Raw genomic sequence first — 18317 nt, 5'->3', positions numbered from 1 at the left:
AGACAATGGTAATCTATGAATTGGAAGAAATTCTGAGGTAGAAGACATCTTCTCTAAGTTTCTGGTAATAAAGTTACCAACCCCTCACTAATAGTAGTCTAAATATTTTTGCACTAGAAGAGAAACCTAATGTTGCAGCAAGGAAAGAACTTATATATCAACCCTTTTCATTCACTCTTCTGCTGAAAGGGGTCTTCAGAGCTTTTCTTGGACTCTGAATCTCCACCCATCTAGCACAAGATGCAGTATTTTAATGCTCCCTGCCCAAGAGTTTCTACTCCAGGCTTAGCAATTAAGTGAAGGTAAAAACGCATCCTTTAAGCCTCAGAAGGTAAGCATAGTGTGGAAACAAATCACAGGCATCAGATCAGATCCATGACACAATGTAATTAGACGAGTGTAAAGAAGAGATATTGTCTCTGTCCTCTCTCTACCTGATCTCTTACCTGGTACTCCTGGACAACCTCCTCCAAGAGGAATGTGGAGTGTCCACGGTGCTCCTGAGAACGCTCACAAAGCCAGCAAATGACCGTCTTGTCCTCATTACAGAAGAGTAGGAGCTTCTCTCCATGGCGTGCACAGTGATACACCTTCTGCTCCTCCTCTGGGTTCAGCTTGACACCCCTGAGCCTCTCCACTATGTTGGCCAATTGCCGATTAGGCCACAGGTTCTCAAACTGGTAACTGATTTGGCACACAGGGCAGCTGCTCTCCCCTTTTTGACTCATCATGGACTCATAGTTTGATGTGATGCAGGCCTGGCAGAAGCTGTGGCCACAGTCAAGGCTCAGAGGCTGTGTGAGGAGATCCAGGCAGATGGGGCAGGTCACCTCCTCCTTTACATTCCCCAGGATTGCTGAAGCCATAGCATCTATTTTCCTGCTCCTGCCTGTCCTGACTTCTGAGATTCCTCCTGCTCAGATTCCTACATGATTGGAAGATTAAAAGTGAACAGAGTAAGAAAGGTTGAAATAGAATGGATACTGACGATGTAGAAATAATGTAACAGGTGTTCACTTGATGCTTCCACTATGTCCCTTATGGCTTTGAAATGTCCATTTTTTCCCTCCTCTTTTTCCCAATCTTCTTTTCCCGAAACTTCTCCTCTTTGATCTTCTTTTCCCTAACCTTCTTCTTTCTGATTTTATTCCTGTTTTTTTCTGATACTTTTTCTTAAACTTCTCCTTCCTAATCTCATTTTCTGTTGAAGTGGCACCCCTTTTCTCCACAGAAAAGCCCTCTTCACCATGGCTGATTTTAAGACTGTCAGCAAAAGAGTCTCTGTGAAAGAGTCCATTGTAGATAAACTTCCTATTTTCATGTCACCCTGTTTACTTGGCCACTGGCCAAGAAGATACCAGCACTCCAGATGCTGGACACCCCCTTACTAATTTTTCACAAACGTATCCAGTATAGCACTTTGAAGAAATGTGCAAACAAGGCCTCTGGCCTTGAGCTGGGCTTCACAGAGATGGCTACATTTTTAAGATAAGTTACAAATGGGCCCATGGTAACAGCTGGCAGGGGGAGGAAAGAAAGGGGAGAAGAAGCTTTCCCCTTCTCAGATGTTGTTCCGAACAGTGAAAAAAAAAAAAGCTGCTTTTATGTGAACATTTGCAGACTGTGAACTTCTGAGCCCCTCCCCTTACATGATGGGTATAAAACTCTGAAACTCCCTGAACTCAGGGTTCAGGGATTAATTGATTACAGCAAAAGCTGTGCCCTCTGAACCTGGCTGCAGCCAAATAAAACTGTTTCCTGCTGTCTTCGGTGCCTTGCCTGCTTTGTCCCTACAACACTGTGAATCACCTCAATAAAAGCTCCCTGTCCTGAGACAGGCAGAGTCACAGCCTTTGATACAGGGATTCCCTGTGTCTCTCCTTTGCTAGCAAAGCAATACTTCTTTTTCCTTTTTCTCAAGACTTTGTCTTGGTTATTTGATTGGGGTCAAGGACGAAGACTGAGTTTTCAGTTATGAATTTGGCAAGCCAGTCAGGAGCTGAGAGTAGCCCCCGCTCCAGCTTTCTTGGGCAGGCTCATCTCTCCAAGGAAGCCCACTTCCATGCTGAAGATACTAGTGAGTTTGTTGAGAGATGACTCTGCAGAAATTGGGAGCTGCTATGAGTTTGCTGCAGACCAAACCAGAGGGACTGTTCCTGTGAGTAAATGGAGGGCCTGAGGGACCATCCCAGCAGCTGCTGTAGCTTTTTTTGTTTCAGGGAACTCCCACCTTTTCTCCCTGAACTTCACAGTTTCTCCAATAGTTTCTCTACTTTGAGAAAAAGGAAACTGAAATGAGGAATGTCAATCTTGGCCATTTGGTAAGCTCCCACAGTGTGCATGCTGACACCCTTGATTCTACACATCTGTTTCCCTTTTGTGGGAACATCTGGTCCCTCTTCATGGGGACATCTGTGGAGCCACTGGTATAGAAGTCACGATTAAGTGGGAGTTGGGAATTTGGGATTTTTTTTCCCTATCTGGTCTATTTTAAAGGTTCCCATCCGTTGGCCATGGTTTGGAAACTCCCTCTGGTTGTCTGTTTTGTTTGAATCTTTAACTGCCCCTTTTAGGACATGGCCAGTGCTGCATTGATTCTATACGTAGTCTCCTGAGAAAGATCTTGGCAGGTCAATACAAAGGTTCCCATCTGTTGGCCATGGTTTTGGGTCTTCTCTCTGATTGTCTCTCTGTGTTTCTTTTTGTGCAATCTTGCAATTGGAATTGGCTTGTAAGAGGTAAAGTGAGTTAAAGAAAGGGTCACCTATAAGTCTGTCTAGGATAATGTTTTACTGTAACAATCTGTCTTTTAAATAGCTTTCTAGATTATTGTACAATCTTGCAGTTATAGTTGGCCTGTGAAAGGTAAAGTAAGTTGAAAAAATTTGTACATAGAGGTCTGGTCTATTTTAAAGGTTCCTGTCAGCCAGCCTTGGTTTCAGTGATCCTCTCTCTCCTTTTTTTTTTTTTTTTTGTCTGATACTGTCCCTTTAAGATTTTACTGTAGTCTCTTGAGGAGAGATCTTGGCTGAATGAGCCACCTATAGCAATAAGCATGTATAAGAAAAAGATAGTTTACTGTAACACAATCTAGCCTTGGAATGGTTTTTCTGGATTATTATACAAACTTGACTAATGTTGAAGTTGGTCTGTCAGGGATAAAGTATACGAAAGTGATCCTGTGTGTACAGGCATTTATGCAGTTGCATGATAAGGAATCTGAACCATCAGGAACTAAGTTGAAGGTGCCAGAAGGCACTGCCTCTGATGTGCAAAGATAGCAGGACACCAGAAGAAAGGGTTAAAAATATTTAGATCTTTTTGAAAAGCTGGCACTCCCAGCACTGTTTCTCAGCCTGGCCCTAGGCAGACACAGATGGTCTCACGATGGGTCAAGGACACCAGTCTTAAACTGGGAGTGTGTGTGTGGGGGGAAATCCCAGAAAAGTTACCTAGGCTGTAAAAAAGTGGGCTAAGAGAATTTGGCCTCTGCCAGGCCTTTCAGCTTCTTTTGCTCCTGGGCTGGTGTTGGAGAGTGTGAGCCACAAAGAATGTGGTAGTAGGTTCCAGCACTGTCAGCATATGACCTGGGGATAGGAATAGTCTCCCCTTTTAAAAACTGACAAGAGACCCCATTTGCTCAGGGGATGTTCATTCAATTCCTGCTTTAATAGTACCCCATCAAACTGAATACCTGGGGAGACTGGCAGAATAAAAAACTGTACTCAGGAAAGAAAAAGACAAAAACTAAGGCCCACCTGTGTTTTGTAGGCAGCCTCTGCAACGGGATCTTTAAGAAAGTCTGGGGGGGGGGGGCGGATGGAAAAGTCCTCCTCCATCATCAATATGCAGAATAAGAAAAAGGCCCCAAAGAAGCCTCTGGGTACAATTGATAGTGGGGAACTCATTTAAAGTTGATGGCATTGTGGTAATGGTAATGGAGATAGAGCAGGCTCAAAAATATTCCTTGCCCCAACCCTTTAAATGCAAGCTGGGAGAAAAAAAGGCTGAGGCACAATTTTTGTACATTCTGGATTGCTCAATCCTCTCCTGGGATGAAATACATTATGCAAATTAAATGTACAGATTACATTTATAAGGTCTGTTTCAGAATATGAATTTAAGAAAGGGTCCAAAACTAGAAAAGAAAAGAAAGTTATAGGTATGGAAATATATTTTAGTATGGAAAGTGAAGGTAAAAGAAATATTTCTGAATGAGAAAGTATTTTGTCTGGTAAAGTAATATTCTTGAGCGAAAGTCCAAGATGAAAGAGGGCAAAACTAAGGATATAAAGAAGTTTTAAATGTGTAAGTAAGTTGCAGAAAGTTTGCAAAAGGTAAATCTCAAAAAGTTTGTGTTTGTAACTAATTGGCTATAATTAACACAGTCACTTAAAATTACTTGGATTTTACTGTACTGATATGAAACAAAGTCTGAAACATTCATTTGCTCTTATCTATGAATAATTTTCTTGTATTTATTAGGCTTTATTACTTAGGGAATCTAAGTCTTAAAGAAATTAGGTTTGTAGTTTTTTAAAGTCTTAAATGATTACTTTGTAACTGGTTAAACAAACAACTGTTATTTAGGTCATAACAATATTCTTGACACCCAAAATATACATAAATATATATAGATCTAGAATTATTGGTCGAAGTCTTGGCTAAATATTATGTAAAAGTTGATAAAATGAAAATTTATGTGAGTTTACTGGTAAGATAACCAACAACCACTCTCTTTTATATATTGTTTCTGACATAGAAGGGCCACACAGTCATTTGATCACCTTTCATATCTATTTGCTTTGACTAAGCCAATTTCTGCTCATTAACCCTATTTCCTAAATGTATAAGAGATTTAAGGTGATTCTTTGATTGTTGTTAACTCATTCAGACTGTACATTCTGGATTCTAAATTATACTTTAAAAGTTAAACTTAGTTCAATGTAAAGCTTCAGAGAATACTTTGTCAAGTTGGTGTTCTCCAAACTAAAATTATGTATTGCAAAAGTCTAGGGTTTGTATGGAAATAACAAATTTGGTTGATATTTATTCATGTATTGGATATTTTATAGCTGGATAAAATAAGCTCTTCACAACTAAGACAAGACAACATCACACCAGAAACTTGAATCAAAGACAGGCTAAGAGAGCTTTTAACTTTCTTTTTGTGGATAAAATGGCAGAATGCTTCCATGTTTTACAGTATCTCCTTTAAACAGATAATTTAAACAAAAATTATATATATATAATTTTGTGTTACTCTTTACACTGGAATTGGAATTTAAATGTATTTTTAGAAGGTATTAAGAAAAGCATGATCTGTTTAAAGGAGGTGTTAAAATGGTCCAAAATAGGCTAGACTTCAGCTTATTTAAAGTTGTGTTCAAAAGATTGATTTTTGTTGTAAATATTTGTGTGATCTTAAACAGGAAATATATAACTAAGTAAAGTTTCATGATTATAAAAGTCATTTTTTCTTGGTTCATAGCTATTACACAAACTGAATGTTTTTGCTCTGTTAATTTTCTTATAAACTTTATAACTGTTGCTTATTAGTGTTTTACAGAGCTACTGCAAAAGAAAGAAAGAGAAAAAGAAGGAAAGAAAGAAAGAAAGAAAGAAAGAAAGAAAGAAAGAAAGAAAGAAAGAAAGAAAGAAAGAAAGATTCAACCTGGGTTAATTTAAGAAGCCATCATCTATAGGACAGCTATTATATAATGTTGACTTCCAGTACTAATACAAACTCTAATTAAATGAAAGGAGTATCTGTAAAGCTATATATATTGAAGTTATAAACTGTTACTCACTCTTTAAGACTGGTAAAACTGGTTTGCTTGATGCTTAAAACGAAAAACTTGGAGACCAAAATCAAAGAAATAAAAGGGCCAAGGAAAAGGCAGCCAACATTTTGACCCTTGCCCTCTAAGGTCAGCCAGGACCTGAAGAAGGCTCTTCTCTTGGCCCTACAACTCTGATGAGTCACCTGACCTTCTGATCAGGGAGAATGAGAGGGCCTCAGAGAAGAGGAAGACAAGCAGTGCGTATTCTGCAAAGAGGAGGGTCACTGAAGATGGAAATGTTCCTGATCCTTCTAAGGGAATCCATGTATGGTCAGGCAGACCCCGACCCATCCTGGCAAGTGACACCACTGGTAGAGAAAAGCTAAAGAAGCCAGGAGGCTTCATACATGTCTTCAAAAGTGATCTCTGAGGAAGTTCAGCTGACTCTTAAGAATAGACAGGAATGAGGTCAGTTTTGACCAACTTGGTCCTAAACACCTGGCAGGAGAGTATAGCCTAAAAAGCACAGTCCTAAGTGGACATTTAAAAGGAAAAACTAATTTAAAAAAATATATAATTCAAGATTTCACTTGTGTGAGCCCGATCATTTCACTTGTGTGAGCCTGATCAACAGTAAGTAAAGCTGGAGGCTGTAAAGGAAGGGTTCTTGTGTGAGAGTGCCTGATAATGCTAATCACAAGAGTTGCAAATTTGTCCTGAGTTAATTGGAGTCTGATTTCATAGACCTACAAATCTTCCTAACCTCTTACATTGAACTTGATCTGTTTTTCACTGATAAGATTATGAATTACTGTCCTCATGGTTTTTGGAGAGTGGCTGAAATACTAATTGTTTTGTGCTAATTGTTTACATAAAAAGTAATGCTTTGCTGTCTTTATTGTTGTCTTAGCATAATCCCTGCCCTATGTATGCCTTATCCAGTCACGTGCCACCTGCCACTGTGGACCTCTGGACTGTTCTAATGCTGAATGACCTTAATTATTTACACCCCATTTGATAAAGAAAGTTGGGTTATTTCCCCCAACTTTACTCCCTTTCAGCAGGAAGTATCTTGGAGATATAGTCACTCACTTTCCATAGAAATGGAATGTAGAGATTGAGAGTGGGGAATGTTAACAGGGGTTTATTTGATGTTTTGACAATATCCCCTATGGTTTTGAAACTTACATGTGTTTTTTTTCTCTTTTTGCCAATCTTCTTTTCCCTTCTCCCTGGTCTTCTTTTCCCTAATCTTCTCCTGTCTGATCTTCTCTGATATTCTTTTCCCTAACACTTCTCTTCCCTGATCTTTTCCCCCCTGATCTTCTCCTTCCTGATTTCACATCCCTAATCTCATTTTCTCTGAATCTCCTCTCTAAAAGCCCCCTGTTCCTGTGGATAGGCAGAATCACAGCCTTTGGGACAGGAATCCCCTGTGTTTCTCCTTTGTTAGCAAAGCAATGAAACTTCTTTTTCTTTTTTCTTAAGATATCTTTTTTTTGTTATTGGATTGGCATCAAAGATGAGGACTGAGATTTTGGTGACAATAATAGTGGACCAAGACCAAAATGTTAAAGAAGACAAACAAGGAAAAGAGTTTGGTAACATGGTAAAAGTCTTTTCATAATAATTTCAAGTACTTTACTCCAGTTCACATCACATGATACATTTCATACATGTAATGACTGTTATTTTCCTTTACTTTTACTGAAAAGAGGAGAAATGGAAGTCATTTCTACCAAGACTTTTATGTAGCCTACCATCTATGCTTGCCTTTTTTTCCCCAGGCCAAAAACACATCTTCAATGTTAAAAGTCCAAACCACTTATGCCTCAGGGGTTTCACCCTTGCTCTTCTCCCTGCATAGAAAGCTCCCTTTGATATCAGTATGATTCTTTGCATGTTGTCCTATCACCAAGAGCTGCTCTGACTAACTTAGAGTCCAAAACCATAATTTCTTGATACATATGCAATGATTTCTTTTTTTATTAGCACAAAATAAATAAATATGAATATATGCTCATGGGAGGATGTCTGAACATGGTAAGTTCTAATCCTTTCACTGGATGCATGAATAGAGATATTAATAGACTTACTATTTTCAATGTGATTTATTTTCAATACACTGAGCTGAGATGAACTTATTCTACTCAGGGACCTGCTTTAGTGGTCTCCTGTCTACAACCTCACAAAGTTAATTGAAGATAAAAGAGGTAACTGCATAAACACGATTAATAGCCAGACAATGAGAGTATACAAGTATGTACCTGAACACTAGAAGCCTCTGGGTAATTTTATATTTGTACATGTAATTTTTTCTTTGGCTTGGAAATTTGCTAAGGACATTGATAGAAGTCTAAAGATATGAATGCACATTTGTACTAAGGAGGGAGCTAATATAGATATGGGACCACACATACCAGGACCCTGGAAAACAATCCTAGAAGAAATGGACATTAGTCTTATAAGTCTCAATATATGAGATGCAATCATTCTACAAATAACACTGATGATGTATTAGCAACTTGATTAAAATTCAAAAACATAAAGATGAGTCCAAACACAGTATAAAGAACTAGGGACTTAACAATCAAGTGAATAGTCATAGTAAATTAAGTCATAGTAAATTAGTCAGAAGGAGAAGACATGACCAATACTACTAGAGGGATGGGCAAGTTGCAGCAAGGCTAAATAAGGGGCAAACAGAAGATTATCCAAGGATTCCAAGGAGAAAATATACAGGTTTACAGAAGGCTAAAAACTATGAAGTTAATATGGGATGAAAAAGAGGACAAATGTATTAAGTAAAAGAAATTGCACTTATGAATAGTCTGCTCATGGATGATACAGCATCTTAAATGCTCTTGAAATTACTAGCCTGAGCTGAGTGTGGTGGCATGTGCCTGTAATCTCAGCAACTTGAGGGGGTGAAGCAGGAGAATTGCAAGTTTAGTACAGCCTAAGCAACTTGGTGAGACCCTTTCTCATAATAAGAAAAACAAAAGGGCTGGAGATATGGCTTAGTACTTAAGCATACTTGTTTCAATTACCAGTAACTAACTAAACAAACAAACAAACAAATAAAATTGCCAGAATGCCTGTTGTACAGTGAATAGTAGGGCTTTGGTATCACATTTGGTCTGCAGGAAACAGAAAATGTGACACTTCTCAATTGTATAACAATTAGACACTATTTTCTAACAATAAGAAGAAAATATTAGTTTTAAAAAATATCCCATGTGCCCCCAAATAGAGCTTTGCCTGTACCATGCAACGGTGCTTCCCTGGGGGCCAATCTGACAGTGTGCCCATCTCTCAGGGAAACAGAGCCCTGATTGAGCATGCCATCCTGCCCTTCAGACCAAACAGGAGGGGTTCACCTCCTCCTCAGAACAAAATTTCCACTGTGGATTTGGGGCTGCTGAGGCACTCAGCCTCCCCGGGAGTAGAGTCAGTCTGTGCCATACCATCTCTGAGGCTTGAGCTGCTGTGGTTCCCCATCTTCTCGGGGCATGGTGTTATCATTGCACTGTTTCTGCCCTGCAGGGCCTGAGCCACAGCTGTGACCCACCATTCCTAGGTCATGACTGCTGCTGCGCCATGGCCCTCAGAGCCTGGGGTTCCCCAGAATTCTACTATCTTGATTTATATTTGTGCTGCTACAAAGGAATATATGAGACTATGTAATTTTTTAACAAAAAACACACATTCTTTTAGAATTCTGAGGGCTGGAAAATCCAAGGTTAGAGTTGTATGTCTGTTGAAGCCTTCTTGGGTGTCATCATCTTATGGCAAAAAGAAGTAAAGAGCATGCATGAAAGAGACAGAAGTGGGAAGGAGGCTAAACTCATCAGCACCTCACTCCCATGCTAACCCTCTCTTGCAATAACAGCATTAATCCATTAATGAGGACAGAAGCTTCATGACCTCATCATCTTTTAGAGGCCCCATCTGTCAATAGCGTTGCTTTGGGGATGAAGTTTACAACATATCAATTTTAGCATAGATTCAAGTGTTCCCTCTGTTGCTCCATTACACCCCACATCAAAGCCATAGCTACATACCCTCTGCCTGGGCCTCAGCTGCTGGGGTACAATTCAAGGTTTCAGACAGGGTTGTGAGCGTGATCTGTATCTACCAGTGCCTTGGTTAATGAACTCATGCACCAGAACTTCCCAGGTGCCATAGAAATTGGCTCCATAAGTCACTAAGCTCAGGATCCCGGCTCTGTGGCCACTCTGAACACATGTGCCCTGGAACCCAGGTCACTATTTCTAAAAGTCACACCACCAGACATGACACCAAAAGGAACTCCCTTAGAACTTGACACTAAGAGGGAAAATGAGAGTAGGGAGTTCGCAAAAGCCCTTGCCACTGAGGACCCTAACCAGCTGTGCTGCCGTGACTGTTGCCACCTCAGTTCAGCAGTGCGGGCCACACTCAGACTTTGTCAACATGGATCACAGCTGACAGAGATACAAGGAGACTATGTCATTATGCCTACCTAAAACCAGAGCCACTCCACCCTGCTCAAGTGGCACTCTTGTAGTCATCTGAAGTGAAAGTCATTCCTTCATAAGATGATCTGCAAAGTTTGGAAGAGAGGACTGTATCACCAAACATGCAGACAGCCACATGTGTACTCAAGAAGTGTGAAAAAGCAAAGAGGACATTACTGAAGGGACCTCCAGTAACTAACATCAATGAAATGTAAATGTACAAATGCCCCCCCCCAAAAAAAAATTCAAATAACAATGTCCAAAGGAGAAAATTAGCAAAATAACAAAAGAACCACGCAGAAATATTGGAGCTAAAAATTCAACAAAGAAAATAAAAAGAGCAGGAGAGAACTTCAACAGCAGATTAGATCTAGCAGAAGAAAGAATCTATGAATTTGAGAACCTCAGGTGGGGATGCACACCTGTAATTCCAGCTACTCAGGCGCCTGAAGCAGGAGAACACAAGTTCAAAGTCAGCCTGTGCAACTAAATGAGACTCTGCCCCAAAATATAAAGGCTGGGGATGTAGCTCAGTTGTAGAGTGCTTGCCTAGCATGTACAAGGCCCTGGTTTTGATTTCTAGTAAAGCAAACAAAGAAACAATGACAGAAAAAAATACAAGTGGGATTTATCTGTGTCATAAAAAACTAGCACATACAAATCAATCAATAGACACATAATATTACATTATTTAAAATTATTAAAAAGATTAAAACCACGTGATAGCCAAGTGTGATGGTGCAAGTCTGTAATCCCAGTGGCTGGGGAGGCTGAGGCAAGAGGATCTGGAGTTCAAAGCTAGTCTCAGCAAAAGCAAGGCACCAAGCAACTCAGTGAGACTCTGTCTCTAAATAAAATATAAACTAGAGTTGGGGATGTGGCTTAGTGGTCAAGTGCCCATGAATTCAATCCCCAGTGAAAGGTTATGGGAAATAATATTCCTACAAGACAGCCCCTGGGGAAAAAAACAGAGGGACAATGTGACTAGGGAGGAGGGAGGGAAATTAGCCAAACATTAAACATCTCCCAGAACATCCTTTCCCAGAAACAATGGGACCCAAGGGAAAAAACAAACTTTTACCCCTTCCTGGGTTCATCCCCAGCATCTCCACTGAAAGCAAATATTAATTCGTACATTGCTGGTGGGTCTGCAAATTGGTGGGGCCAATTTGGAAAGCAGTATGGAGATTCCTGGGAAAACTGGGAATGGAACCACCATTTGACCAAGCTATTGCCCTTCTCGGACTATTCCCTGAAGACCTTAAAAGAGCGTACTACAGGGATACTGCCACATTGATGTTCACAGCAGCACAATTCACAATAGCTAGACTGTGGAACCAACCCCGATGCCCCTCAATAGATGAATGGATAAAAAAAAAAATGTGGCATTTATACACAATGGAGTACTACGCAGCACTAAAAAATGACAAAATCATGGAATTTGCAGGGAAATGGATGGCATTAGAGAAGATTATGCTAAGTGAAGCTAGCCAATCCCTAAAAAACAATTGCCAAATGTATTCTTTGATATAATGAGAGCAACTAAGAACAGAGCAGGGAGGAAGAGCAGGAGGAAAAGATTAACATTAAACAGAGACATGAGGTGGGAGGGAAAGGGAGAGAGAAGGGAAATTGCATGGAAATGGAAGGAGACCCTCATTGTTATACAAAATTACATATAAGAGGTTGTGAGGGGAATGGGAAAAAAAAACAAGAAGAGAAATGAATTACAGTAGATGGGGTAGAGAGAGAAGATGGGAGGGGAGGGGAGGGGGGATAGTAGAGGATAGGAAAGGTAGCAGAATACAACAGTTACTAATATGGCATTATGTAAAAATGTGGATGTGTAACCGATGTGATTCTGCAATCTTTGTAATGTTTTGAACAACCAATAAAAAAAAAAAATCCCTTCCCAACTATAGGGTATTGATTTAACATATGAACAACCATCTTAAATGTTAACTGTCATGAGGTAAGTTTTGCTTTCCCGTACTTCTTCTTACCCGAGCTCCCCTCACCTCCATTGGTGATCTACCCCATGATACCATAACCCTAACTAAGCCAATCCCATTCTATTCCCCACTCAGCTAGCTCTGACACAAGCACCCCTGAGCCTATCCCATAGTGCCACAACTCCAAATCCAAACTCTTTACCCCGACAAAAACTGAACACTTGAACATCTCAGGGCCTGTCTCCTCTCTATAGAGGAATGGTCTTTATTTGTCAGCTTTGACAAACTTTTGTGTAGATTTCTGCCTGGTCTCCATCCTTCATTTCTCGCTCAACTGTCTATTGCTTTCTCACTTTCCTTTCACCACAATGAGTCCTGAAGGGAGGAGGCAGATATTAAAATGCTGGGCCCTGGACTTTTACCTTTTCCCTTTGCAGATGAATCCTGGAAGGAGAAAAGCAAATAGTGAAGCTCTAGGTAACAATGGGTCCCAGAGGAAGGAAGATAAGCAGTGAACGCAGAGTTCTGACCTTTTCCCAGTGACAAAGAGTTTCAAACATTTTACAACTGCTTTCCTGAGTTAAAAATTCAACCTGCACAACTAGGTCCCTGACTATCTGAACAGCATCTCTGCAGTCTCCAATGATTAACTCACTCTCATTGTAAACTATAAAAGTCAGACTCCTTCTACATGGGCCATTTTTCTACCAAGAAAATGAACCCTCCCATGCCTGATTGATTGACTGCCCTGCAGAATAAAGAAGACCTTGCTGATAAGTTTGAGGTCTACTTCTATCCCAGTTACTTGTATTTTCATTATGGTGCCGAAACCATGTTGGTTATGTTTTGCTGGTACAGCCCCCCACCAAAACAAAACAACAACAACAACAACAAAAACTCATATTGACCTTAATTAGTGCATGAAAGCATCTGACAAAGTACAACATCATTTCATCATTAAAAATTATAAAATTTTAGGAATCAAGCCAGTCATGGTGGTACAGGCCTGTAATCTCAGCGGCTTGGGAAGTTGAGACAGGAGAATCACAAATTCAAAGCCAGTCTCAGCAAGTTAGCAAGGCCCTGAGCAACTCAGCCAAACCCTGTATTAAAATAGAAAAAAGGGCTGGGGATGTTGTTCAGTGGTTAAGTACCCTGGGTTCAATCACCGGCACCCCTGAGTTTTAATCAGCGGCACCCTTCCCCCCCGCCCCCAATTTAGCAATCAAAGAAAATTTCCTCAGGATAGTAAAGGCCATATATGACAATATCACATCTTATAACATAATTAATACTCAATGAAGGAAAACTGAAAGCTTTTCTTTAAAGGTATGCTAGAATACATGTTCACATTTGTCATTTCCATTCAACATAATACTGAAAGTTTTACAGAAAACTCAGTCCTTATCCCTGATGTCTATTCTTGTTCAAAAGCATAAAAAATAAAAATAGGAATAATTATAACTAAATGAATAAAATATTTGCACAATAAAATCTACAAAACTAATGAAAGCAATTGAAAAAGGCTCAAATAAACATAAAAATGTTCTGTATTCAAGGATTGAAAGAAATAACATCTTAAAATCTTCATATCATCTAAAATAATACAGAAATTCAAGATGACCCTTATAAAAATCTCTTTGGTATTAGTCACAGAAAAAAAAAAAAAAGCTTCAAAAGGCCAACCCCGAGAAAGAAAACAAAATTAGAGACATCATACTTGCTGATTTTAAAGTATGTTACAAAGCAACATTACGGAAAACAGTACAATTAACATAAAAATGTGCACATAGATGAATGGAAAAAAGTGGAGAGCCCAGAAATAAATCCAAACATATATAGTCAACTAAGTTTTTGACTGTGGAACCAAGAAGATACAATAAGGAAAGACAGTTTCTTTAATAAACAATTATATACTGGGAAAAAAGAATTTCCACATGGAAAAAAATAAAAGTTGGCCCCTATCTTAAACCCTATGTAAAAATCAACTCAAAGCAAATGAAAGATCTAAATATGAGGCCTGAGCTGGGTGCTGTGGTGCGCTCCTGTAATCCCAACAGCCCAGGAGGCTGAGGCAGGAGGATCACAAGTTCAAAGCCAGCCTCAGGCAAAGTGAAGCATTAAGCAACTCAGTGAGACCCTGTCTCTAAATAAAATACAAAATAGGGCTGGGGAAGTAATTCAGGAGCCAAGTTCCCCTGAGTTCAGTCTCTGGTACAATAAATAAATAAAGAGAGAGAGAAAGAAAGAAATCCCTAAACTGTGAAACTACTAAAAGAAAACTGAGGGAAAGCTCTCTGACATTGGCCTTGGCAATAGTATTTTGGGTATCATATTAAAAATCCAGGCTACACTTAGCAAGAGTTTCTCTAGTTCCATCCACTTAAAAACAAATGCCCTAAGTTTATTTTCCTTTATGGCTAAATAAACCACTTTTGTGTATATGCCACATTTTTCTTTATCCATTCATCTGTTGATAGGCCAATTAGCTCACAAAATCACGGATTGAACATTTTCTGTCATATGCAGAAGCTAGACCAAAATAAAGGGGAAAAGGTGGGAAGCATCCTAGGAAAAGAGAAGGGACATCAGGGGAGTAGAGGAAGAAGAAGATATAGGGGGAGAAAAGAGGGCAGGAAAAGGGAGGAACCATGGAATGAAACTGACAAATTGTGCTATGTACCACAGTGACTCTCACCTTTATGCATATAGATAAAGCACCCGATAAGTAGAAAACAATAAGTAAATAGAAGGAAGACCAGTAGAGAAGAGGAAGGAGAAGAGAAGGGAGGAGAGAGAGAGGGGAAGTAGTGGGGAATGAAATGGAACAAAGTGTATTCCATGCACATATGATTATGTCAGAATGAACCCCACTGTAACTTAACGCACTAATACAAACACTAACTATAATCCAGGCTACAGGGTGAGGCCCTCAGTTTGATTCCAAGCACCAGAGGGAGGCAGGGAGCTCAATTCACAAACTCAAAACATAATCATACTGAAAACTTTCTGCACAGCAAAGGAAAAATCAGCAAAATTAAAATGTTTTCTCATTCAGGAAAAGCATTTGTAAGGCACAGATCAAATAAGTGGTTAATATAAAAAACATGAAGAACTCATACAAGTCAAAAGCAGAAAAACCTTATTTTAAAAATGGATAAAGAAACTGATGGATATTTCGGCAAAGAAGACATAAAATTAGCCAAGAGGCATATCTGAAGAGGTACTAGACATCACTACACCAGGTAGGATGGCTTTTACCAACAAGATGACAAAAAACAAGTATTAGCAAGGCCGTGAAGAAAAGGGAACCACTGTATACTGCTGGTAAGAAGGTAGCCATGTGACAATATGGAGGCCCCTAACAAAATGAAAAACAGAACTACCATGTGCCTCAGAACTTCTTCCTGGGTACATGTCCAAAGGAGATGAAATCATGGTCTCATCAAGATATCTGTCCTCCTATGTTCACTGTGGCATTATTCACCATAGTCAAGGCTTGGAAACAACTGAACTGTCCATTGGTGGATGAATGGATAAAGAAATTGTCATGTCTGCCTGTTTGTCCATCCATCCATCACCTATTAATGGTATATAATTCAGCCTCAGAAGAGGAGTCCTGTCATTTGGCAGAACCTGAATAAACCTAGAGGACAAACTAGGTTTGTAAAAAGTTAAGCAACATAGATAAAACTTTCTTTTTCTGTAATCAAGGTAAAACTGTTTCTCCAGGTGTGATGAAAGTACTGACGTCATGTAGAGAGGACTACTTTTCCTAAATAGGCCGGGAAAATAAAATTATATTATACTTCATTTGCTAAACACTGTCATCTAGTACCAGATGAGGCCTGAAGCTGAAAAGTATAAGTCAATTCCAAAATACTGTGATATATGGCATGACAGAGGCACAACATGTAAGTCACAAGGCAAGTGCTTTCCACTCACTGACTTGTGACACATACCTGTAATTCCCGCGACTATGAAGACTGCCACAGGAAGATCACAAGTTCAAAGCCAACTTCAGCAACTGAACAAAGCCCTAAGCAACTTAATGAAAGCCTGTCTCAAAATAAAAACTAAACTTCAAAAAACGGGGGCGGGGAGGGCGGGTGAAGTGTGGCTCAGTGGTTAAGAGCCCTTGGCTTAAATCCCTGGTATCAAAAAACAATGAAAGAAAAGAAAATGAAAACAAAGTTTTAAAAGGTAATATTTCTGTAATTCCCAAATTCTTTGCCAGTTCTTGACTCAGCTGAGTTTTGCTTCCAGCAGATATAGTTCACAGGAAGAAAGAACAGGGGTGGCGTTTCTTTTTATGGTTGAATAATAATTATAGAGAACAATGGGTTTCATGGTGACACTTCATTCCAGTCCACTCCCAGGTAGCCCGCTTCTCTTTTTCATGAGATCCCTTTTTGTTTTCTCTAGCCTCAACATGTGAGAAAACATACAACCCTGGACAGATCTCTAGGGTCAGATCACATTATTATGCTTTCTGTTTTAAAGATCTGTCCAGCTCTGCAACAGTTGTTGGGGGAGGGACCGTCTACCCCTGGAAAAAAGGACTCTGGCACGCTTTACCAAGGTGCAATTCAAAATTCAAGACCAAGGAGGAGACAGGGTGAGGCTCAGTCTGGACAAATTAGGTCCCTCCAGGAAGTGAATAGCCTTTTGAAGCTAGAATTAGACAGTCAGTATAGATAGGTAAACCGAGTCACTTCTGATCAAAGAGGCCAATTTGAGTCCAGAAAGTTGGAGACTGACCCCTGAGGGGTTGAAATGCTTTCAGATAACCTGCCCCTGCTCCAACCTGTTGCTAAGGTCACCTGTCCAGGAATTGTCCCTCCCTGAAGGGAGCTATACAAGTTGTTAATTAATGTGTCCTCGGCTGCTCTAACTGGCCCTTACTTCTGTCCATCTGCTTCTCTCCTTTTGGTTGCCCAACCAGAGCATCTCCTGGGCCTAGTCACATAAGCAAGAAAAAGAGAGATAAGGGGAAAAGAGCAGGAGAACAAGAAGCCTATGAAATATTCAAGAAAGACGAACCTTCAAATTTCTTGGGATACCAGGTACCAGCTATGGCCCCCTTCTCCCTCCCAGAAGAAGTCTATATTACCCATTTTTAAATAAACCCTGCTTTATATGCTTTCCTAGGCGTGCTTCTCTAATGTTATACTTTAACATGTGAGGAAGCAGGACTCTTCACCAGTAACCAGTGGCATCTCCTTCATCCCTTTACACCCACCTTCATTCAAAGACACCCCTACCCCAGGCTTCTCTCAGCATGGAATCCCCAAGCTGGGCCTCCTGGCCTTCAGAACAGCTTCCTGGCAAAAAGTTAAACTCACCCAAGCAAATTCGGTTTTCCTTCTAAAGTTTTCCAAACTCTGCCCTCTGCAAATTGCTCAGTAGGTCTTCAGACACCCGCATGAAGTAGGTTCAGCAGGACCAGGCAGATGTGGCCAGGATTTATCTGCTAAGCCTGCCTCCAATAAAGTGTGCCCTCTGAGCTTTGCACACCACCAGAGAAACGAAAGTTAAATTCTTGAGGGCAGGGAAGAAAGGGGAAAGAGAAACCGAGCCAACAAGATGCCTCTATGTAGGGCTTCTTGGGCACCCCCCTCCCCCATCAGAGTGAGTCTTCCTCTGTGCTGCGGTGCCTTCCCCAGGAGGAGGGATGGTCCAATGAAGAGGCACGCCCCCACCCCACCCCCCAACTTCCTGTCTATTGCCTTGCCACAGCTGTAATTACAATAGCTCTGAACTATTTGCTGCTAACTAGTATGTTGCCCTCTGAGTATCTTTTGCTCTACTGTTGAGTATCTAATTTCCCAGATTTTTCAAAATTATAATTATCCGTGCATGTTAATTGTATAAAATTATGGTTTTGATTGTGACATTTCTATACATGCATATATTGTTTAATTCATGTCCACTCACCCTTCTACCTTTTTTTTTTTTTTACCTTCTTGTCTCTTCCCCCTCCCTCTGGTCCCTTTCCCTTTATCAGGATCTTGTTATTATTTCACTTCTGACATAATTGATATTAACCCAATCTAGTACTGAAAGTTAGAAAAGGTGCTCTT

At 40.1% G+C, this 18317-nt stretch overlaps 1 protein-coding gene and 1 long non-coding RNA gene across 7 annotated transcripts in view; one reads left to right on the top strand and one right to left on the bottom strand.

Annotated features, from left to right (window-relative positions):
• The window catches only part of LOC101955567 (tripartite motif-containing protein 5), a 184037-nt gene extending 166136 nt beyond the window's left edge, over positions 1–17901 (bottom strand). For 4 of the 5 annotated variants that reach the window (XM_078046590.1, XM_078046587.1, XM_078046581.1 and 1 more), the window contains exons 1-2: positions 17580–17901; positions 447–925 (exon numbers count right to left, since the gene is read on the bottom strand). In XM_078046590.1, coding sequence (XP_077902716.1) covers positions 447–866 — 420 coding nt within the window. In that variant the 5' untranslated portion in view covers positions 867–925; positions 17580–17901. Of the gene's footprint in view, positions 1–446; positions 1479–17579 lie in introns of those variants that run through there. The other variant, XM_078046582.1, reaches the window with a different exon arrangement.
• Positions 1645–7806, top strand: LOC144377123 (uncharacterized). Of its 2 annotated transcripts, none has more exons than XR_013437783.1 (2): positions 1645–2158; positions 5560–7806. It is a non-coding gene; the product is annotated as an uncharacterized LOC144377123 (long non-coding RNA). The 2 variants fall into 2 exon arrangements; XR_013437784.1 differs by having other exon boundaries at positions 1645–2321.
• Positions 17902–18317: the final 416 nt, after the last annotated feature.

This window comes from Ictidomys tridecemlineatus, chromosome 4 (genome assembly GCF_052094955.1).
Source record: "Ictidomys tridecemlineatus isolate mIctTri1 chromosome 4, mIctTri1.hap1, whole genome shotgun sequence".
NCBI lineage: Eukaryota > Metazoa > Chordata > Mammalia > Rodentia > Sciuridae > Ictidomys > Ictidomys tridecemlineatus.
Note: the sequence above shows the minus strand (reverse complement) of the source record. Positions and strands in the feature narration are given on the sequence as shown.